This window comes from Nesoenas mayeri (assembly GCF_963082525.1).
Source record: "Nesoenas mayeri genome assembly, chromosome: Z".
Lineage (NCBI taxonomy): Eukaryota > Metazoa > Chordata > Aves > Columbiformes > Columbidae > Nesoenas > Nesoenas mayeri.
The window spans coordinates 44,291,995-44,315,371 of record NC_137542.1 but is presented as its reverse complement, the minus strand read 5'-3'; the positions used below and the strand labels follow the sequence as shown (position 1 = coordinate 44,315,371).

Genomic DNA, 23,377 nt, shown 5'->3' with positions numbered 1-23,377 from the left:
TCCACAGGGAAAGGTACAGCAGGAGGGTAATGTATTCCTCACTAGCTGGGGATCTGCAAAGCCAAAACATTATCTAGAGCACTGTAGAAATCTGTTCTGGTCCATGGATGCTCAACATTAATTCTTTGACCCCAATTTCTTCCTTTGACTTACTGTGTCCCCATCATCTTCATTTTAACAGGATCCATTTATTAAAATGTTTTCCATTTTCTCAGGCTTGCATCAGTATAATCTGATATAACCCCCAACAGTGGATGTCCCTGGAGTAGCTTTGAAATGAATTCACTTAGGACCTTGGTATCCGGACTCTGCTTTTTGAGGCACTGCTGTGGCCCACAGGACATTTCTCATCCTTCTTCAGGAAAAGGGACATTCAGCTTCATTAATGCTGCTTCTGATAAAGTCACAGCACAATTCTGATTCATTTAAGTGGGTTCAGTGTTATTGCAAAAAAAAGAGTAAAGACATTAACAGCTAGGAAAACTACTTCCTTAGTGGTATTCATTGTGACTGCTGCTATTCCTTGCTTTTTCTGCAATGCTGCTTTACCTTGTTTAGCCACTGTGATGGCTGTAATCTAGGAAATACAGGAGAGAAGCTCAGCATAATCTTTTCTTTCAGCCTGTGGAGGAAGAATCAAATTTGAATAAAAATACAAGCCTGCATCATGGTAACTGTGTGGTACAAGCAGCTGTTTTGTTAACAGCCATTTCCTCTTTTCTTCCTTTCCTTGCATCCTGCTCCTAGTATGCAATGAAGCTTCTTGGTCTCAGTGCTGTATTTAGCCTTCCACCACGGTTAATCATTTTTTAGCTCTCAATACCGTTAATGTGGCTGACAAATCTCAAGCAGTCCCCTTTCTAGAAAGTGGTATTTTAATACAAATACAGATTTCCTTGGCATCCTGATGTGAGGGATATAAATGGCCCTCCTTATCCTTACTGCAGGTGTTTCATTCCCTGTGGTGCCTCTGCAGCTGCCTCACCTGTTACTGAGCAGAGGGGCTGACTATGACACCTCTGGGGGTCAGCAGAAGGTCTTTCCAACACCTGCCCTGGCTTTTCCTCCATGTATTTCTGCATTGTATTGGTAGAGCACTAAAGATGTGCCAAACAGAAAACAGGGCTGTCATTCCAACCCTGCAGATGGAAGTGTGGACAAGCCTGGGGTGTGAGGCTCGGCACAGGGAAAGTTGCTCAGGACTGTAACTCCTTTGCTCTCACTGTCAATGCATTTCAGTCCTTGAGTGAACACAACTAATTCCCTTCAGAGTGGATTTTGACAGGAAGGATACATGACAGAAAACAAATGATGACAAATCATCCACTGGAGGACTTGGGTGCTGTAACATATGAGCTAAAAGTTGATTGGAGTAGTTAATGGTGCCAGGTGGGTTATTTTTCATGCTCTGTGAATCTGTACTGTGTTTGATTTATACAGTATGAGCTGCTGAAGTTACCTAAATATGCTAGAAAGAATCTTATTCCCAAAATACCATAGTATAAGAATCTTAAAGAGGTGAGATCTTTACCTTTTCCCTGCAGCTCACTAAACCGTCTTGAACTTAGCGTAAAGTTGATCTGTATATTCATATCATTGTCAGTGCCCAGGGTGAATTTATTTCCCAGGAGTTACACTTAAGCCTCAGATTTTACAGTTCCTGCACGGATTAATTCTTGCCTGATGGTAGAAGGATTTCTCCATGACACAGACTCAACTGATACAGTAAGACTTGGAGAGCATCCTTCTGAGTATGTAAATCAAGGAAGAGAGCACCACTGTTGAGACTAGAGCAGAAGGATCTCCGGACTTTGGGGAGAAAAATGCACACACAGATAATTGTCCCAGTGTTGTTTCTTCTGACTGCTGTGGCTTGCAGTCTTTTCTGTGTATAAGAGCGCTTCTGTTGGATCAGTGTTGAGGATAAATTTTGAATCCTTGCCAGAACTACAGACCACATAGCCTGCTACAGTTCAACAGTAAGCTTGTGTACTGATAAAATATAGACTGAAGACTTTTGTAAAATGTGCCGGGGTAAGACTGATTAGCTCAAAAAGAATGCCTGACTTACTGGGCACACTTTTTTCAGACTGGTTGTATTTAACACGGTGATTTTTGTCAGGCGCTTCATTCATAGTCAGGAGCACAGTTAGACAAAGGACCTTCCTCCCTGCCTAGAAAATAAACACTGTCCTATGCCTCATCCTGGGTAAGAAGTTTTGTTTCTGTGCCTTTCAGATGGATACCCTGGAGTTCCTGGGAGATGAATTCAGTGGAATGGCCAGGTGCCCCTATGATGCAAAGCATGCCAACATTGCATTGTTTGCAGGTAAAATGATGGAGATAAAACTTTTTACTTTCTGTCTTGCAGCCCAGCCTTGCCATAACGCTGTGTCTCTTGAGTCCAGAATGGCAAAATCTAGAAGGTGGCAAAGGGAGTGAATACTGACTAAAAATAGGGGGCATAAGGAAATCACTAGGACAGAAGCTTTCCCTTCTCTGGAATTAACTTCACTGCCATAAATATTGCCTGAAGACTCAGTTTCCTGGTTCGGTATTTCGCTATTCCCTGGGTTCATGACAATATAGTGCCATACCAGCATGAGGCACAATTCCTGGCTGCATCTGGCTTCTGTGAAAGTCAAGGAAAGTCAAGGCTTGTGTGAACTTTTATGAGGAGTGGGCATGATGTTCTTTTTAACAACTCTAAGCTTAAGGTAACCTTCATAATAAAAGGAAGTTAGGGAACATGCTGTGATGTACCCTTTTCTAGATCTAGAAGGAGAGGGAAGGTGATTTTCTTTTAAGCAGAAAACATCTCAGTGTGGTGTTACCAGCTGTTGTAGACAAAAGAGAGAAGTGTATGCAGCAGAATATGGTTAACTCTGATTTCTACTACAATAATTTTTGAAAGCAAGTGCTTATTAATCAGGTTAATTTGGGCTGTTGATTGTGAAAAGGTATTTTTGTACCTCTCTTCGTGAATCCCTGATTAAATTGTTTCTTTATTGAACTTCTCTTAGTGTGAACCTTGCTGATCTTTTCTTTTAGATTTGGCTGTAAAATAAGTGGTAAAGATAATATAGAAGTCACCTGTGATAATGTCAGTCCTCTTCAGCAGATGTGATGCTAGAAAGCTGAGCCTGGGTGCTCACACGGAAATACTTCAGCCATTCCTCTGAAAATTCAGTAGTGTGCATGTATTTGAGCCACTCTCAACTGAGTCTGTGGCCAAAGGGCTACTGTGTTTGAGGTGGCGTCATCTGCTGTAAAAGGAGAGATTTTGTAGCAGGTTGCAGGTTTGTTTTGTTTTTTCACTCTCTATAGTATAAATAAATTAGTCATTTTATTTCAAAAATAATGGTGATGATCATGGTGGTAGTATGTAATTTCCTGATAATAGTCAAAAGCACATAAAGTAGAAACTCTCTGATTGCAACAGGTAATTCATAAACCATGAAAACAGAGAGACACCTTTAGAGAAAGATTTATCCCCTGTGTCTCAGATCCCCTATCCTTAGGGCAGTCTGAATCGTCTTTCAGAAGGGCCTTTCTCACTATACCGGCCAAGAAGATGTTTATGACAAACTTATTGTAAGCATCTGCCTTGCATACAGCTGAAATTTGGTAAGACTCCCACTCTGTCACTGTAGAAGTCATTGTATTATTTGAAAATAAAAAGAATATTTATAGAAATTATTTTACTCTTTCATGATGATTCAGAATAAATTTAATACTATTCAGACAAATTATTGTAGAATAGATCCTGTAACTCTGCTAGCTTCAGAAAAATCACGGTTTGATCTGACATACATATTGATACTCATGATAACTTTTCAGAGTGCAGTGAAAAAGCAGTTTCACATCAGTTTAGGGCACTAATCCAGCTCATCTGAGTCTGTTGGGTGCGCTTACATGAATATGGCTCTTCTTGCAGCCTGTAGCTATTCCAGCTGATATGTGCAAATTGTAATTGATCACATGGTATTCAGGAACTTGGCAGGAAAGAAAATAAATGTGTGATTGTATTAACGTGAGTTCAGATATCCCTATCTAAACAATTAATCTTTTTATTCTATTTTAAAATTGGTTTTAGTATCCGCTTTTTTTCGTAATTGTTTTTTCTGGTTTTCCTAAGAAAAAGCCCATTTTAAATAGCCAAATAATGATGGGAATTGTGGGGCTCGGAACAAAAATTACAGTCCTGCTAATAACAAACAGTCTTATTTTTACATTTTGAGCTGAAATTAAATGTTGTCTGTAAGTGCAATGAGGAGAGCTTGACCAACAGAAGCCTCTCTGCTTTGTCCCAGGTGTGTCCTCAGCACTGGTGCCTTCAAGGCCCAGTACTCAACATAATCTCCATCAAAGGAGATGTAGGCCATTCTGATTTTTATGTAGACACAACAGAGACACAAGTTGCTGTCCTCCTGCCATGCTGCTTATGCTCCCACCAGATATCATGTTCCAAGATATGATTCACACACGAAAACAGCCCTGTACAGTTGCCATGACCTGCAAACAGATTAGACAACAAATATAATTTTAAAATGTTGTTGGAGCTCATGCTTTTACCTCCTGGTAGTTTTGCATCTTTTGCTTGTCCTTGGGGTGCCACTTTGTAGACACTTTCTTATCACTTGTCCTCCAGGTCTTTAAGAGAGAGGAATGCATAATTCAGGCAGGAAATGCCTAAAACGCATTTTAGAAAAGAAACACAGATAGGCAAACCTCCTCTGCCCTCTCTTTCAATCTCTGTTTTGCCTGGGCTCCCTGCATGCTATTTTTTTTTTTTGGTAGTGATATTTGGCAGCAGAGAAGAGCTCTCAAAGGGAGAAATTTGCATAAGTGTCAGTTAGCTTACAGTCCCTGTCTGGTTTGCCCTCCCCATTAAAACTAGCAGTTCTATTGCAACTTCCCATATTTATTTTGCTCATATATGTAGGCAGAATTTATGAGCATTGAACCAGAGGCATGTGCAGGGAAACTGGATAGGGTAGTTCAGTTTGACTTAACCTAAACTGGAGAAGAATTAGTCCATAAGGTCTCTTTTCCCACAGCATCCCCTTGGAATGATATTTTTGAAAACCAGTGACTTGCATGTTCAGTGCTCAACCCCGTTTACCTAGGTGGATTTTTTCCTTCAGTGTTCCTAAGGAGATTGTGGTGATTTTGTTTGCCCCATCTCATTCGACTGATGAGAGAAAGCAATTACCTTCTTTCTAATGCTCCTCCCCTCTTGTTTCTTCTTTCCTTGCTCCCCAGAGGGAAAGCTGTATTCTGCCACAGTGACCGACTTCCTTGCAATAGATGCAGTTATATACCGGAGCCTTGGAGACAGCCCAACTCTGCGGACAGTTAAACATGACTCAAAGTGGTTGAAAGGTAGATAAACAAACAAAACCAAGAGAAAGCAACATCGCTGATGAGAGTCTTGGATTCCTGACAGACCTCTCTGTCATTTCATTTCACCAACGCTTTCTAGAAGAAAGAAGGAGCTAAATTACATCTCTTACTTGCACTGATCTGTTTATCTCCTTCCCTGTTCTCCTGACCCCCCTGTTACAGGACCTAACAGAAATTGTGAGCATGGTAGATCAGGATATATATTCCAGCAAGCTTTCCAAGCTGAAATCCATCAGTTTACAGCTGTTGGATGTAAAGGTTGGAACTTGCATGGCTCTGTGTGCTTGGGCTGTGTTTGAAAATATTCCTGCCCCACACTGTGTTAGGCAACAGTCAGGGCTTCATGAAGTATAGAGGGTTTGTCCTGTAACATTAAGATTCATCAATGAAAATAAAATTATGGGAATATTTCACAAAGCCGTTCTTTTACAGTTCTTGGGGGCTGTACAGCTGCCATTGAATTAGGCAATTTCTATGCTCTAAATGCCCTCATTGTTAAGAAAAGTGCTGTTTAGCTTCACGTAGGCGTTATGAATAGTTAGCATTTGGAGTGATTTTAACAGGGAGCAAAGCCATAGTTTGAAGTCTTTTTCTGCATGGAGAAATGTTTTGCCAGGTGTCAACTTTAGCTGTCCCACTTCGCTTGCTGCTGCAGACACATGTGGGCAGAAAGAGTTACGTGGTTTGTTACTCCCTCCACACACAGCCTGCCTGCCATAAAGAGCACTGCTTGAACACCTCAGGCATACCCTTATATTGCCTCTTTACCTTTCCTCTTACACCACATGGGCAGATATATTAGCAGCAGACACTTTACTTTGCAGTGAGGCTGCACAGACTTGCCTCAGCTGTCCTGTCCCATGATGGTGTTTCTTCTGCAGTGGTGATGTTGCCAGTTATGAAAACTGAGCAAGTTTGCCTCATGCAGGCATTTCACCTTTGGATGTTTAGCCTGAATGTATTCGATGTCCCTTTGCATGCTGTATGCTGTACATGCTGCCTAAACAGGATGTCTTGGGCTTTTTTCTAGAACCATACTTTGTCCAGGCAGTGGACTATGGCAATTACATTTACTTCTTCTTCCGGGAAATAGCAGTGGAGTACAACAGCATGGGAAAGGTAAGGGCAAAAACATCGCTTTGAATGACTTTGTCAGGTTCCGGAGGAGGAAAACATATGCTATTCTTGGACCGATGCTGTTAGGAGTGACCTTGAAATGAGAACCATAAATCATGATGACAAGGTCATCATTTTGAGAAGATTCCTATTGCTCAAGCCAAAAGGTTGGTTGGAGTGAAACATTGCACTGTCTTGAAAGGAAACAGGGTGGTTTCTTACAGTGATGGTAAATGTAAATGCTGGAATCTCTCTTCTCAAATCGTAAAAAGCACAGGGCAAATGTGGTTAATTCAGCATAGTAGGTAATTGTTAAAAATGGATTCCAAAGCAGGGAAATATTTTTCTTTCAGAAATCTGAATTGGAGTGCTGATTAAACAGCAGCAGGAATTCTGTGCTCTGCCATTCTGCAAAGAATAATTAAACACTTTCTGCATTTTTGCTAATTTCACAATAGCTTTCTGACTAAGCACTCAGAAAAGCTGACCAAGGTCACAAAGGTGGAGGGTGAGAATAAAAGCCCAGCAAGATTTGCATAGTTTTTAAGTGCTGAGAACACAAGAATCAGAGTAGGCAGCGTGGGTTGCAAGGATTGTGAATATAAAATGTGCTTTTGTTTGGGGAAATAGAAAGCTAAGCAGTCTGTATGGAAATGAGTTTTATATGGGTTGAGAACAGATATCCTGAAGGATTTATGGCTGTATAATAAATGCCACAGTCTTATCTTTTACAACACACTGTTCCAAAGCTGAGTTTTTCTCTGTTTCTTATTTGTCACAGATTATGGAAACGTGGGATTAAATTAAGCACCTTGCTGTGTTATTCCAAATGTTTGAAAAGCAGAGTTTCAACAAAGTCTTTTAGTTTAAACAAACATTTCATTTTCTCCATTATTTTTGCCCTACTGCTTCCAGGTGGTTTTCCCAAGGGTGGCTCAGGTTTGCAAAAATGACATGGGAGGATCTCAGAGAGTGCTGGAAAAACAGTGGACTTCCTTTCTCAAGGCTCGTTTGAACTGCTCAGTTCCTGGCGATTCACACTTCTACTTTAACATACTGCAGGCAGTTACAGATGTTATCCATTTCAACGGCCGGGATGTTGTTTTAGCAACCTTCTCCACTCCATATAACAGGTAATTGGCACAATAACCTTTTACCTTCTCCTTCCTTAGTGTTTTGCTTTTCACTGCAGTTTCTTTTTGCTTTATGAAGGTACAAGAAGTGATTGTTCATACAATGTAATCATTATGTACCATGCACTTACTGATAGTTTGTGCTTCATTTTAAGCTACCCTGGTATTGCTTACTGCATTTTATATCTGGTAATTTAGAGCAGGTTTCTGCCATTTACTACCTGGATATGTTCCCTGGCTGCACTTTTCTTTACATGGGGATAGTTCAGACCAGCCACCAAGACATTTTGCAGCATGTAACTTTCAGAATGTTACTTCAAAGAGAATTTTTTTTTTCCCTCACAGAGAAGGGAGTTGATCTGTCTTGTTTACACCTAAACCCCCTAGAACTATGTTAGTGCTCCTTCCTTCTATTTTATGCATCCCTAATGACTCTTGCTTTTCTCCTGGGAGAGACAATATCCTACACCATTCTGCTGGCTGGGGAGGAGGCTCCTCAGAACACCTGTATTTCATTGTTCTCATGGTTTTACAAAAGCGTCGGTTCATCTGCAAAGAATTTATAACCATTACAGGTTTTAACATGCTTCTCCAGAACTTGTTAGGAGAGTAACTGTATCTAATTATCGAGGTCTCCCAGAGAAGTTAAAAAAATAGTAGCATTCTATTAATAATTTAAAAATATATTGCTCTTTCACAGAGTAACGTTTGATCTGAAAAGGGAACTTTATTGCTGAAATTCATCTGTTTTTTTCTGTACACTCACCACCTCTTGTCAAAGCCCAACCTCACTGAGGTCATGCACAGAACTGACTTCAAATGAGAGTAAGCCCAGGCCTTTAATGCATGATTGCTGCTTTTGACATCAAAACGTTAGGAACTGCAATGGAATAATTATGCCACCAATAGGGAATACAGGCTTAAATTAGGATGGTCTATTTTTATGCAAACTGACGTAATAAAAACAAGTAAACAAACAGAGTCAGAAACAGAAAATAGGTTGTATATTGAGATAATCTCAAAATTGAGATTGTGCTCCTGCTTTGCTACTATTGCCTGTGTCATGTCATGAATAATACTCTTCCTTAAACCCTGCGTTTTAAAAGCTAAGTACTTGGTGTTAAAATCAAGGTACTATTTTATAGGTCTCATTTTTTTTGCCAGACATTGAATATGACAGGAAGGCACATAGGCTTGGAGACACCTCATTAACAGAGCTACCTCCGACACAGACACTTCCCTTTCATTCCTCCTGCGTTGAGGAAAAGCTGCAACAAACACCTTTGATCTCTGGATCGAAGCTTCCTCCTAAAGTGAGCTGGAAGAGATTCTGCAGTCTAATCTGAGGTTGCCCAGGGTGGGAGCTGGTCATGGGTTGTAGTCCCATGGCTGGGAGATGGCTTGGCTGTGTCCCACAGTACTCCCTCTGTATGACGTTATCACAGTGCAGACCCACAAATTACCAGCCTCAAGAGTAAAAGATGTTGCAGTGTTCTCACTGCAGCGATCCCTCCATCCCTGTGGATTTACGTGTTACGCACATTCCTCAGCACATTTAGTTCTGTATAGCACACCTCAGGATTGTAGGGATGTTTTTTTCTTTAGGGCTTAATTCAGCAAAGTGCAAAATCTAGCTGGCTTGGTTCTTGAGGTCTTTTGGGATGAGGTCCCAGATAGACCCTGGGTCAATTCTTACATCGACATACATGTGGCTGTCTCCATTTGAGAATCTCGCTGTGTAGTATCATGTTAATATAGAGCTTTGAAGTTTCCTTCCATATAAAAACACAATCTGTGGAGATCAAAGTAAGACTAATACTGTCTCTCTACTTATTGTTTCCTCCAGTAAAAAGCATTTTGACCCCTTTTAATATTCAAACAGTTATTTTCCCATCAGTTTATAGGCCTTCAAGTGTTTAGTTTTATTCTCTGTTAAAGTGTTATGGTTTATATGTTATTTCTTTGGTGTATAATAACCTACTAACAAAAAGCAGAATTGAAAGTGTCAGCCAGCTGAGCTTGTGCTATTTACTTGATAAAATCAAGCCGTGAAAGTCAGACATGAAAACAGTAGTTCATGTGTAAAAAAATTGAAGGTGGATAAATGAACAAATCATGCTTCCAAGTGATTGACCATGGGAAACCCCTAAGCCTTTCAGAAAGTATGTAGGTAGGGATATAATTATGTTTAGACAATGTTAACATGCAGTTACATGCAAGTAATCAAAAAATTGTAATGTACGATTCTATGATCTAAAGATAAAATAGAATTTGCTTCTATAAGTTTTTTATACCTCATTTAGTTAAGCAAATTCCTAGGCATAGTTAACTCATTTCCATTTGGAAAAAATTTGTGGAGATCAGGCTGTGGGAGGTTGGAGTAATAATGTGTAAATGCCAGGTCAATGGCATGTTGCAGCATGCTCCCAGTTTGATCAGCATCAACTTCTGAACTGTCTGCAGTGTATTTTTGAGGCATGACAGGGACTGTGAGAATTAATCCTGGGAGATGTTGTGACTTACAAGAACTTAAATTTTCAAATAATGGGTGATAAATGAGACTGGCTATTACGACTCATGCATCACCAGTGGTACACAGCGTTTCTCAGATTCTTTCCCTTCTTCAAGATTATTGCAATTACTTCTTTCTGTGGAAGCTTTGAAACAAACTGTGCTTGCAGGAACTCTCTGCTGATTGGTATATTTCAGGCTTTTCCATGGTGTTGGCTTTTGCTGTCAATACTCAGAGGTTACAGAGTTCAGGATTGAGTAGCCTGTGACAGGAAGACTTCTATACAGCATGTTTTCCACACAAGATTTTATGCATAACTGCAGAATGAGTAACAATTTCTGGGAAATGTCATTTTGCAGCATCCCTGGCTCTGCAGTCTGTGCCTATGACATGCTTGACATTGCCAATGTATTTACTGGGAGATTCAAAGAACAAAAGTCTCCAGATTCCACTTGGACACCAGTTCCTGATGAACGAGTGCCCAAGCCCAGGTAGGTTTCATGTACAGTGATATTGTTCTTTTCCTGCACAAAGCACAGAGGTTTTTGTCAATTTGAACAGCCTTGTAAGGTGCAGGTACAATTGAAGATAAGTGTTGTAACAGTAAAATAGTCATTGAGTTGCATTTGGATCTAAGGTATGCAAGTGAGAATTTATCCACTTAAATGAGATTTGTGTAACGTAAATCAGGCCGGCATCAGATCTACTCAGTCAAAATATTCAATCAGTTAAGAGTGGTGTGGGTTACACACCTGTTGCAAATTAGTTTGGTAATGGATATATCTCGCTATAAAGCCTGCACCAGTTTTGCAGTTTGCTGTTCTGCAGTTAACATGCAACTTACATGCCACAGAGGATGCATCATGGGGAGAAAAAAACAGCATGCCATCAAAGTGGAGATTCATTTTACCTCATTTCTCCTATGAGTTGTTTTCCCTGCTTCCACTTCCCTCCTGTTCGCACGTAGCTCCTCTATTACTCTCTCCGTACTTCCTACAAGCACCTGTTCTGTACAAGTTGCTGTTGTGAGCCACTTGTTAACTCATTTACACCAGTGGCATTTTGCTCTGAGAGTATGATGTGAATGTAGATAAAGCAAACTCATTTATCTCAGTCAAGTTCTTCCACTTTAAGGTGTGTTTTACGTTGTTTGTGATATCTTGCATAACATCAAAAGAAAAACACATCTGAAGCTCTGTGGTGGCAACCAAGCTTCTACCTAGATCAAAAGTTGGCCCATCATCTTTTACAGTTGCCGAGTACACTGTTCCTGTGCTGTCTTTATTCTGAGGTTGTCACTTGAGAGTCTGGAGGTGCCTGGAAAATGTGGAAAATTTTGTGTCTATCATTGGTCTGAGCCTTAGTAAGGCACCTGCTAGCACCGTTGCTAGATTTTATTCTCCTTTTTGCAGTATTTCAACAACTTGTTGACATGATGACTTGCCTTGGTAGTGCGAGGCTACACAAGGGTTCCAAGGTCATTTGTTTGAAACTTACTCAGATAAAGAGTACTGGCAGGGAAGAGGGAAAGGAGAAAGATAGATCTTCTCATTCAGCAGGAAGGAAGGATAGAAAATTGCATTGTTAGTTTCTCGGACGAGCCAACAGCAGGCTAACAGTTATGATTAAGATAATACTGCTCTGTCCAAGTCAGTAGGAGATAACATAAACTGAATTGGTGAATGCTGTTTCATGTAACATTTGGCCATCAGTCTGCTTAATAGAAATAATAATTACTTATACATCATGTTGAAATGCATGAGAGGCACAAGACATCTTTGAAGTAAGGTCATTTTTGTTTGGATATCTCAGTAAGGGGCAGAAACATTAGTGCTCCTATTGATCTTAATATTTCTCAGCCTCACTTCCCTTTTTGGCTGAGGTGCACAGCAGGGTTTACTCAGTTTTATGTTTACTTGATTAAACCAGTTTTAAGATTAAAACAGGATTAATTCAATCATGTGATTAGGATTTAGGAGGAAGTAGGCCTCAAGATTAGACATACAGAAACCCCAAGCACCACAATGCCAGAAGGCTGCTCCCTGGAGTTCCCTGGGAATGTGACCTCCTGAATCAGTGCCCTTGCAAGGACTTAGGAGAGGGGCGATGCCCTTGGTTTCTTCTTCTCTCCTGCTATTGCGAATTCTGTGTGCTTTTGCAAGGTTTCAAAGAGGCAGAGCACGCAGTCTCTGCATGTAATATTCATTGTGCAGCTGTATGGGACCAGACTCATTGACCCAGCTAGTCCCCTCCAGTCCTGTGCTACCTTCCTACATATTATAACATTTAGTTTACCCGAGGTTTGAATATTTATCTGAATGTGAGCAACAGATAATGATAGAACTAGGACTAGGGCTGTATTTTATTCAAGTAAGCCTTACTCTGTTGATGTCAGTGGCTCTCTTCACATCAAGGCAGATGAAAACTGGATACTGCATTGTGTTTGTGAGTGGGTGGTCTGTCTTTCATCTTCCCATCTCACAGTGATTCAAAGCCTTGAAGAATCAGAATGCTCTAGGAAATGGGATCAAATGGACCTTTTGTTGGAGCAACATATTAATAGCAGGCAAAGCGTTTTCCTACTCCCTGTGTAGGGATGACCTGTTCAGGCGGGAAGGTTGTTACCTCTTAGGAGCAGGGTAGATTTTAGGAATAAGGTGAGCAGATGTGCATTTAAGTTGTTGACAATGGTTAGGTAACATTTCGGTGAAAATCCTCAAAGCACTTACAATAATAAAACCATCTCATCCAAACTGAAAGGAGGGTAAAACCAATTTTTACATGGATTCTTGCTAGGTTGTCTTCTCCAATAGTCCACATTCCACTAAACAGGACTGAGAGCATTCTTTCACACATGCTAAAAGAATCAACTCCTATCTGTGTGTTAGAGACTACTTTTATTCCAGGAAAGAGCAATCAGCTGGGTAAGTTATAGATCAGAAAGGACCAGTGGGCAGCATCAAGCCAAATGCACACATGCAGTGGTTAGCTTCCACATGAACAGATCAACTATAAACTCTGTGTGTCACACTCCTACTGAAGAAATGTCTCTGTGCTTTTAGGTGACATGTTAAGTACTTTTGAGTGGAGGATCAAGCAGGATTTTAGGCTTCCCCTGAAGAGCTGAACATGTCCACCAGACTCTTCAGTCGTCCGTTTAAACCCTTGTAATGCACATCAGATTTCACTGAGGGACTCATTACAAAAGGAGATTTGCAGTAGGCATTAAATAAGTGTTTTGCTTTTACCCTCTTGTTTTATTTAGGCCTGGTTGCTGTGCTGGCTCTACATCGTTAGAAAAATATGTAACCTCTAACGAGTTCCCCGATGATACTCTGAACTTCATCAAAACACATCCGCTGATGGATGAGGCTGTGCCATCCACCGTCAATAGACCCTGGTTCCTAAGAACAATGGTCAGGTATGTACCTCCAAGTGGACTCTTGCCCTCATTGTAGCTGTCAAGTTGTGCTAATAGTCTTTCCCAGAATACTCTAACTCAGCAAACATCCTCAGTGTGCTGGGCAGGAATCCAGCTAGGAATGACGGCAGGACTGAGCAGATGCCACAGAGCTCCCTGAGCAGCTTTGAAGACAGGAAAAAGCCTCAGTGCTTTCCAACCATGCTGTGCTGAAACGGGGTCTTGGAGGCAACACTATGTGGGGAAGGTTGACCTGCCTGTTGGCTCATGGATCAGTGTTTGAGACAGCTCTGTAGAAAACTTTGGGCAAGGATTAGCGGACAGCCCAGGGATATGTACACAGGATACAAACATGCCTGCCAGGATATGTTCACAGGATATGAAGTTGTCTGTTGGGATACATACTGGTGTGTTTTAATGTTTACAGAAGTGTACAGGCAGAAGTAATCACATAATCTGTATCCTTTCTATGGCAACAAGAGGAAAATAATAATGAAGAGATTTGGACAAAGACCGATAAATCCACAGGCCTCAAATATACCATCCACCTCCTATAAAAATACATTCCTACTCTCTGCTGTGGTCCCTATACTGCTTATCTACCCTCTGGTTGTGAAAAGAATAATGTGACTAACTTTTGCTGTGTTTTCCTCTTGTCCCCTGTAGGGGTAGAGTTTTGTGCCAGGCAGAACACCCTGGAATGGTCTGACTTAGTTTTAGCAATGTATATTCTATCAGGTTTTTATGTCAGGTTCTGTACCTCCAACCAAAGACGAGAGCAGCAAACCCTGCAGAGTGCTTTCCTTTGACCACCAGTACCAGATAACTGGTACAAAATCACCAGTACTTGTTGTTGATGAATTGTGTCATCCAAAGATTCAGTATAATCTCAGCACTGAACTCACTTAGTGGCAGTTGTGGGATTATTTTTAGTGAGGTAAAATGGTGCTTATTGTCTCACATTTGCACTCACACATCTTTTGCTGCCAAAAAAAAGTTAAATGTGGATCAGTTACCATTATTGCTGCATTTAATGTGACAGAGCTTGTAATTAGCCAAAAATTTCACTGTCCTATTTTCTTTCCCTGCCTGAAGAAGTCATCAGGCTAGTACTTTGTTTTTTATTGGAAGGATAATTCCTAAGTAGACTCTTTGCACCCCTTCAGCTTTCTGCAAACACTTCTGCTAGCTATTGGACATATGGACATGGAGACGAACACATGAAAATTCCCTAGCATTTGGGGAGCCAAACTGTTACAGTCTGTGTTGACTTAAAAAGTTATTCAGCTAGGAAGAGTGCTTAAATATGTTATGTGGTTGCTAGAAGGCTACCACGCAGTTATCTGAAGTGGAAAAAGTGATAAAATAAATGACAATCTAATGCCAACTGATGCAAAATGCTGTATTGTTATTCTAGATACCGCCTGACCAAAATTGGCGTGGACTCTGCTGCTGGGCCATATCAGAACTACACGGTGGTTTTCTTGGGATCTGAGAAGGGAATCATCCTGAAGTTCTTGGCACGGACAGGAAACAGTGGTTTCCTAAATGATAGCCTTTTCCTGGAGGAGATTAACGTTTACAATCCTGAAAAGTGTGTATCTGATTCTTTGTACTCATGTATGGGTGACTTTGAACTTCTGATTTCCCAGAGAGCAGGTTGTCCCACAGAAGAGGAAGTGGTTAGAGAAGCCAAGTTTTTTGAGTAATTTTAAATTGTTTGGAGAGGGGATGTCTGCTTATCAGTCTCTACACTGCAGTAAGATACTTTTTATTCAGTATGTGCAGAAAATAGCCCATCCTATGCAGCAGTTGATGGAGAATTAAAAGTGAAATTCTGCAAAGGAAGATTAGTTTTCTAATCCTATAAAAACCTGATTCCTCTCCAAATAACTCAACAATGAGCAAGCCACTCTTCAAGGGAAATTTCTTGCATTTCAGCCATCCTCAAATATGCCTAAGGGGGCTTTGAAGTGGCCCATAGTCACACAGAAATTTCAGCTACTTTGAGTGCCAGAGAAGAGCAAACACAAAAAGTGAAGGGTCCTCAGAAAGCTTGTCTTGTGTGCTGTCTTTCTCCGCTTCTTATTCCCATGTCTCATGCATTTTCAGCACTCATTTGTATGTCTATCAGTGTTTGTAGTTGCTATTGTGTTCTTTTTCCTTGGGTTATTCAATTCTACCTTCCTCGGGGTTTTTTTCTGTGGTAGTTTTTTGGGTTTTATTTTTGTTTTTCAGTTTGAGGATTCATTACATTTTCACCTGGTTTCCTAGCAGAATTCATTTATAACCTTATCTCACTTTTTTTTCAAATCAGGTGCAGCTACGATGGCGTGGAGGACAAGCGGATAGTTGGCATGCAGCTTGACAAGCCCAGCAGCGCCCTTTATGTCGCCTTCTCCACTTGTGTCATTAAGGTTCCCCTGGGACGCTGCGAGCGTCACGGCAGGTGCAAAAAGTATGTGTTTTCTGGTGGCTGTCAGAAGCCCAGGCACCAGGCGTGGGGAAGGTGGGAGGTCCCATGAATGCTACCTTGTGCTCTTTGTTCTCCAGGGCCTGCATAGCGTCGAGAGACCCCTACTGCGGATGGATGAAGGAGAGCGGGGCATGCACACAGCTGGTCCTTGGCTCCAAGTGAGTAAAAGCTCTGGCATGGATGGACCATGAAGCTCTGGCAGTGGCGCCAGGCGGTCTTGGGCAAAGCTATTTGAAACACGGGGCTCTTAGGGAAGGAAAAATGTGGGAAGTGTTTGTTTCTACCTTATTTGCATTCACCTCTGAAATGTCTCACAAATTTTTTTGATGTGAACTCTCAGCTGATTGGTAACTGCTGAAAGAGAAGGAAGAAGAAAATGAAAGAGCTGTACTAAGGTCTGCATGTTGTTGAAAGGAGGGAACTGGATGGGTATGTCTGGACCAGCCCACATTGGAGCCATCACAGCTGATTAAAGAGGCAATAGAATCCAAATTAAATTACTGAAGCAATTTGTCCACTGGAAACAAAACCAGTCCTTCTAATTTACTGTGCATTACTAAGAGGAAACACAGAGCACAGGAAGAGCTTAAAGCAGTTTCAGAGAAGTGCTAGATCTCCCCTTGCTTAACAGTAGAATTTAATTATTTTATAGTAATTAAAGTCTGTGAAGGTTTGTTTAAATGCGGTTTACTAAAGCCTTCTTGCAGGAAGCAGACCCGCTTCAGACCTCTCGCTTCTTGGCCACATCTGGCACACCTCATGCTTGCTAACTCTGAGATACAGCTATGCTTCCTCAACGTAGTGGTGTAAGTGTAGTGCAAACATCACACAGACGGGATAGCCCCACGGCCAGCCCTGCTTAACCCTGCTTCTGTATAGGTCTTCATTATATAAAGGATGAGTTACCATCCCTGTGCTTGTGTCATGTTCTTAATTTGCCATTTCAATTCAAATTTTTATGTCCAGTGGGGATGCTAGAGCTATATCTGTAGATATACTACAGATACTACAGTACTACATGAGTGTGGACTGTTCCTGACTGAACATGTGATAGAAGAATGTTGAAATGCACCCATGTCCATATAAGGTCTTCTCAATATTCCAAAGATGCTTCAGTCTTTTTGCATTTCCATGGCAAGTCACATGGAACTTCTGCATCTTGCCCTTAGAAGCAGCTCCCATATTTATCAGTAGATCCATCAAGACAGAAGCAGCACAGCTTGTGGTGGTGCAGTCCAGAGGCAAGCCAGGCAGGTCATTCTCCATCTAGCACATAACACTTAGGAAGGGGATCCATATCAGCTGTGAAGATGCCTAGTGCACTTCTAAACTAGCCAACAGGAGGCAGAGATGTTAGGTGCCCTCCTGGAGTAGATGCCAGTTGAGCAGGAGTTTTAAGAACATGGACTTGGGAATTAGGTGCCTGCAGGGGTAATTGTGCCTCAAGGGCAGGATCCTAACTAATGTAGACAAGGGCTTGTGTTGGAGGTTTTCCAAGGCTCTTGTCATTCACCTTTGACCATGCAGGAACTTGGAAGCACAGCTTCACTGGCTATGCAAAATCAGAGGCAGAGGTTAGGAGCATAAACTGGGCATGTCAGCTGGAAAAGCCTGGGAGTGTTTTTCAATAGAGCTCCTTGAGTTCAATGGAATGCCTTCTGTGGGCTGGACCTTAAGCCTTGTAGCCTTATCCAGTGCAGTACATAAGTGATTGCTGAAATCCAGGTCATCTTCCCCCAGCACAGTACCTACCCAATGGGTTAGCCTCCTTCTCACGTCAGTCACTGCACCTTGTCTGCTATGCAGACAAGTTAAGGTGGGATCATAGTTGCTTCTAATAATGTCAGATATTATAGAGTTAACAGTTTAAAATATATGAATGTTTGCCTCTCTTGACAATGAGACTTGCAGTGGATTTAAGAAAAAAGTAATAATAAAAAGACAAAGCATCATCAGAAGCCAAGAAATCATTAAGCGGTGATAAGTAACTCAATGTCTATGTTGCAATTTTTCAGTCTTTGTAGGTTCCAAAGAAATAGCCAGTTTCACAGCAGGGCTGTATTTCAATTGCATATGTGATAATTTCTTTTTGGTAGTGCCTCTGACTTGTTGTTATTCGTACTGATTTGTTTCTTTCTGTTATTTAGACTGGCATTTGAACAGGACATAGAACATGGCAATACAGATGGCCTGGGTGACTGCCAAAGTAAGCAAAGCTTTTACCCTCTATTTACCATGTGTCACAGCATCCTTCTGAATATCTCAAATCGCCATTACCTGTTGGGCGTTCTTTTGTACAAATGTAAGCCACAACAGGGACAGCATTGTGGCTAACAATGCAGGTTTAGAAGAGGAACGGATGTTTAAATGTATTTAAAGAAAATAGCCCAGTTGGCGTGATTTATACAAACACTGGACTTCAAAGCAGTTATGTAGTGAGAAAACCTCAGTTCCAGAGGATATTGATTATAGCAATGACATAATTAATTGGTTGTTCATTGTCTTTACTAGCCACGGTTGTTGGGTTGTTTATGTAGATGTACAGAAGTGGCTTGGTTTTGTTGGTGTAGACTGTGAATTGAACTACGTTCCCATGCAGCACAGGGAGACAGTGAAATATATCTTCCCCTTCAGATACAAATCAAGACATAGGAACTACTTAGTTTGTGAATCTTACTGGATCTTAAACACAGGGGGACTATGTAGTGGTATTAAGAGTCAGGCACTGCTGACCCTGCCTAAGAAATTTTAATGGTAAACCTTAGGTACTGTCAGCATGAGTTGGAAGCTTAAACACAGTCTTTTAAGCATTTACGTTTCGCACTGAGATGTTTAAAAGTGCACAGTGTGCATTGCATGCAAAAAAACCCCAACACCTTGCCTGTTGATTTCCAAGCCTTCAGGAATACTAACATCTGTGTTCAGGACAGCTCTCATTTCAAATGTTGTTGCCACAGTTGGTTTCTTTCTGAGCCCCAAACATTATTTATAAACCTTATGAAATCAAGAGTCACATTCTTTTTGGTTCAATTTGCACGGATGCCTATAGATGCAATAAAACTGCTGAAGCTGAGGAAGCAATATACAGTGAGAGAGTCATTACTTCTGGAATACAGAACAAAATAACAGAGGGCTGGAGTGTGTCATGGGGTACAGTGCAGGCCAGATGCTCTGGAGAAGGCCAGAACCATCCCATGCCTTGTGCATCCATGTTCAAGAGCCATTTATTACTGTGACCACTGTGTTTGAGGGAGGGCAAAGATTTCAGGTTCTGCATGCCCTCCATCGCAGTACACCTCCCTCTGCCTCCACCCTAAGATAGGGTTACACAGGCTAAGTTTTTTGAAGGAGGTGTAGGTATACTCCCACTGTGCTCCTTGTAAAATGGGTTAGGACCAAAATCAGGTCAGTTCCCAGCTGGTGCACCTTTGCCCTTTTCAGCCAGTTCTGCTCTTCTTGGGCAAATAGGACAGGAGAGGAGCGTACCTTATAGCAGTTAAATACAAAAGAAGGGTAGGAAGTGATTCAGAAACAGCACATTGTGCTCATGGAGGGAGATCTGCTCCTGTGCAGAGAGCAACAAAGCCCATGTCCTGCTTAATTCCTTCTTTAGCCTTGAATGAGGCATGGAACCTTGATACTGCACAGGGGTAGATTTCACTCCCTGCTAATCCAGCTGATCTTATAACTTCATGTGGTCTTGGGTCATGTGAGTTTTGTCCTCATTGACTCACATTGCTGGCTGCATCACTTGTAGTGCCTTGTGTTAGATTAGCACTTGATTTAGAAAAGAAAACCATGGCAGGGAGGACACTGCCCCTCCTACTTGGTATCCCATGGTCATGAACACTTTCAAAGCCAGACATTAGTTTGGGGTATGTTGGAATATTAGTTTTTCCTGAGTCCTTAGGGTACTAATCACCTGTTTAGAAATATCAGCTGAAGTATAAAAGGTTGCTAGCAGCAAACTATTAAAAAGAAAAAATGAGAGAGAAATAATGATTTTTCCCCTGTTATTTGTCTTTCAGATTCCTTCGTAGCCCTGAATGGTAAGGAAGTTCTTAGTTTCATTATTTACTAACAATAAATCCATTTAGGAGGAATCATTTTTTTTACTAAAACTGAAGTATTTTCATACTTTTGTTTAATGTTTCTTCCCAATTTATTTTGTTCATAGACATTTCAACTGCTTCACCTGATCAGGAAATGTCTTACAACACAGTGTATGGTCAGTTTTCAGGTGTTTTTAAAAATTCTCCCCAGATCCTTATGTTAGCTAGTAGTTCCTGTGCTCAAATAGCCATTACACCTTTCTGCTTGTTTTGTCTTATTTTTGAGGGCCTGATTCACTAATCACAACTGGGATTAAGATATATGTTTTGATTTTCAATATCTCTGTTCTAGTCCTCCCTCAAAACTGTCTTCATTAAATTAAAGGCAGATATGGCCTATTTTAATGGCATGGCAGCAGATATGATTAAGAGCATGCTTCATCTGAACACTCACAGAAACAATTGGGTACAGTGATGCATCTTATTTGTTCACTGGGAAAAACAAAATAGCAGCTCACATCCCACTCATGAGTGTTCCAGGCTGGTGTCATGACTGCTACTGCAATCAGTCAGAGATACCTTAGGGAAAGGAGCAGAACTGTTCTTGGGTTACAAGAAGATCTCCCATAAGGAAAATTAACCTGTTACCAATATCAGTTGAGACTGGGCTGTGCCTCAGTTCTTGAAGATTCCTATCACTTCTAGAGTGAGTCATTTCTGTATCCATGTTTGCAGTATCTTAATGCCCAAATGGTGCCTGATCTGTAAAAACAGGGATTCACGTAGCCAGTTAAATGGCCTGAGCTGAAGAGGAGCATTTCTGTAAACCTTGAGCAGTATTTTCTCATGAGGCACATGTTAATCTGTGCTCACAGTACTTTGTTCTGTATATTTGGTTATGTCTCAGCGAGGAACCATTGCAGAATAAATAACCATGTTAAATTCAAATGTAGACTTATATTGCAATAGTTTCTCTTTATAGCCATTCCAAACAAAGACAAGTACTTCACAAACTAAGAGGGTGTGTGGTATTGCTCCCAGTGAAGTCAATGGCAAATTTCCATGTGGGATGGGAGCTTGCTTGTGAGGTCGCTTTCAGGCTCTACAAGACTAGCAGTTCATAAGAGCTAGGGCAAATTCGCCATATGTTTGGCTGAATGAAGCAAGAGGTAGGTTAGTGTGCAGTTGCAATGAACATTTAATTGATCCCTTCATCTTGTGCCTGCAAAATACATAGGTACAAAGCAGAACCAATGACAGCTCAGTACAGCAGAGTATAAATAGCTGGAGGCACGGTAATACTGTTCAACATTTGTACAAATAAAATCAGATTCCCCATGCTGTTTATTACCAGGAAATGGAAAATGTACAGGTGAAACTTGTTTGAAAGTATAATAATGAAAACCAGTGAAAGGAATATATAAAATCAAAGACAAGTTGAGACTTTATAATGTATAAAAGAATCCTGGTTTCGTCTGCATATACAGCATGGACTTTCTTTAATTTGAAAATTGCTGTATTTCCAGTGCACAAAGCAATAATTAAAGAACAGTAATAATAAAATCTGTACTGCTGGATGTAAAGAAAAATAAAATGGCCTTGGGCATAGTGCTGATGTGCCAGAAATGTCCTATGTTTCTTGCTTCTAATTGCATTTGTAGGCTTTACAGTTATAGCTGTAACAGCTGTGAGACTGTGGTTTTGGATCCTGTCAGGGACTTAAGCAAAAGCTGTTATCTTAATCTGACCAAGAAAGCATAAAAATGGTTGAAGTGAGCAGCAGGGTGAAGAAAGCTGCGGTCCCAGGGAGTACAGGTTATAAAAGTGGCCCATTTGACTGTCCTTGCGTGTCAAGCACAAAGGCAGATTCCACGAATTAACCCAAATCTTCAAGTAGGACCCTACTGCCAGATGCAATGGAGAAATGCTGAGCCAGCTTTAACATTGGTTCCCGTTCATGCCGTCTTTCACAGGTGATTTCATTGACCCTCCTCAGGTGCATCCCAGTAACGCTGTCTCTAGGCAAGCCAGCTCTTCCTTTTGTGGATTTGGTTGAAATACCCATTCTGATACACCCATAGTTTCTTTATCCCTACTGTGGCAAAATATGAAAGGAAATGTGCTAGTCACTTCTGTTGATCTCCTACATGAAAAGTGTAAAAAATAGCAGCATGAGGTAGTAAATCAGTATCAGTAAACATACTGATGTTTGTTAACTCTACTGTCTGCTCTGAGTAATTTTTATTGAGAAAACTGAAATTTTATAAATGGTGCAATTTAATGTTCTTGAGTACAGTTAAATATGTAAGTAAATGGTATTTTATAATAGATTAAATCTTTGAACTCTGGGATGTACCAGAATGCCAACCAAGTGAACAGATAGGGTGCTTTTGGATCCAGTCGGCTAAATATATCCAAAGGCATCTGAAACTCCAGTTGCAAAAGAAGCCTTAGGGCTTGATTCCCTTGATTTACTCCACTATAAATCAGATCACTTCAACAGACTTAGTGCCAATCTGTAGCAGCGTGAATGAAAGGAGAACCGAGACCTTAATCTTTGTATTCTTGGCATCAACCTCCTCCTCAATTTGGCAGATGGGCTCCCTTTTCTAGGGCAGTCTCACATGACCAGCTGTAAACAAAGTGCGAAGTGTACACAGGTGACTGCTCCAGTGCATCTCTTTGACGACCAAGAAGAAAACAGCTGGCTGAAGTTCTGGCTCAGAAGGTCACAGCAAAATGATGCAAGAGCCTCATACTTAAACAAGTACATTAGGCTAGATTCCCCTGCAAAATTGTAAGCAGCTTCAATTACCTTTGGAAACATCAGTTCTTAGTGAATTGGGCCCTTATTTTACCCCCTAGCCGTAGTTCTTTCTCCCTCTGCAGTATTGATTTAGCCTTTCCCTCTAATTGTCTAATTAGGTTGCTATAGCCGTTAATAGGATACTGTGCAGACATCTTAACCTCTGAGATCCTAATGACTTGTGCATATTAGAGCAACTATCAAATACGTATTGAATCCCTGTCTTTGTTTTAAACCTGAAAAAACCTCCTTATATTTTACAAGTGCACTTCAGAACGAACTGTAGTTATAGAAGTGCAGCCCTTCTGAATCATTATCCATGCCCGTAGACACTAAGTGCTTTTAAGTCTCCTTCTGTTACTTGATTACAGCACTCCAAATGAGAAGTTTTTGCAAATAATGGAAGCACCTAAAACAGATTTTTTTTAAAGTGTGTCTGTTTTGCTTTTTACATT

The 23,377-nt window shown here is 40.9% G+C and overlaps 1 protein-coding gene across 2 annotated transcripts in view; it reads left to right on the top strand.

The window, feature by feature from the left end:
* Positions 1-23,377, top strand: part of SEMA6A (semaphorin 6A) — a gene marked incomplete at both ends in the record, with an annotated part of 61,925 nt that overhangs the window by 11,467 nt on the left and 27,081 nt on the right. The window contains 12 exons of one of the 2 annotated variants that reach the window (XM_080362370.1): positions 2,239-2,329; positions 5,266-5,385; positions 6,437-6,525; positions 7,438-7,655; positions 10,527-10,658; positions 13,433-13,588; positions 15,006-15,182; positions 15,906-16,046; positions 16,142-16,222; positions 18,212-18,270; positions 20,093-20,113; positions 20,242-20,292. In XM_080362370.1, coding sequence (XP_080218496.1) covers positions 2,239-2,329; positions 5,266-5,385; positions 6,437-6,525; positions 7,438-7,655; positions 10,527-10,658; positions 13,433-13,588; positions 15,006-15,182; positions 15,906-16,046; positions 16,142-16,222; positions 18,212-18,270; positions 20,093-20,113; positions 20,242-20,292 — 1,336 coding nt within the window. The remainder of the gene's footprint in view (positions 1-2,238; positions 2,330-5,265; positions 5,386-6,436; positions 6,526-7,437; positions 7,656-10,526; positions 10,659-13,432; positions 13,589-15,005; positions 15,183-15,905; positions 16,047-16,141; positions 16,223-18,211; positions 18,271-20,092; positions 20,114-20,241; positions 20,293-23,377) is intronic. The other variant, XM_080362371.1, reaches the window with a different exon arrangement.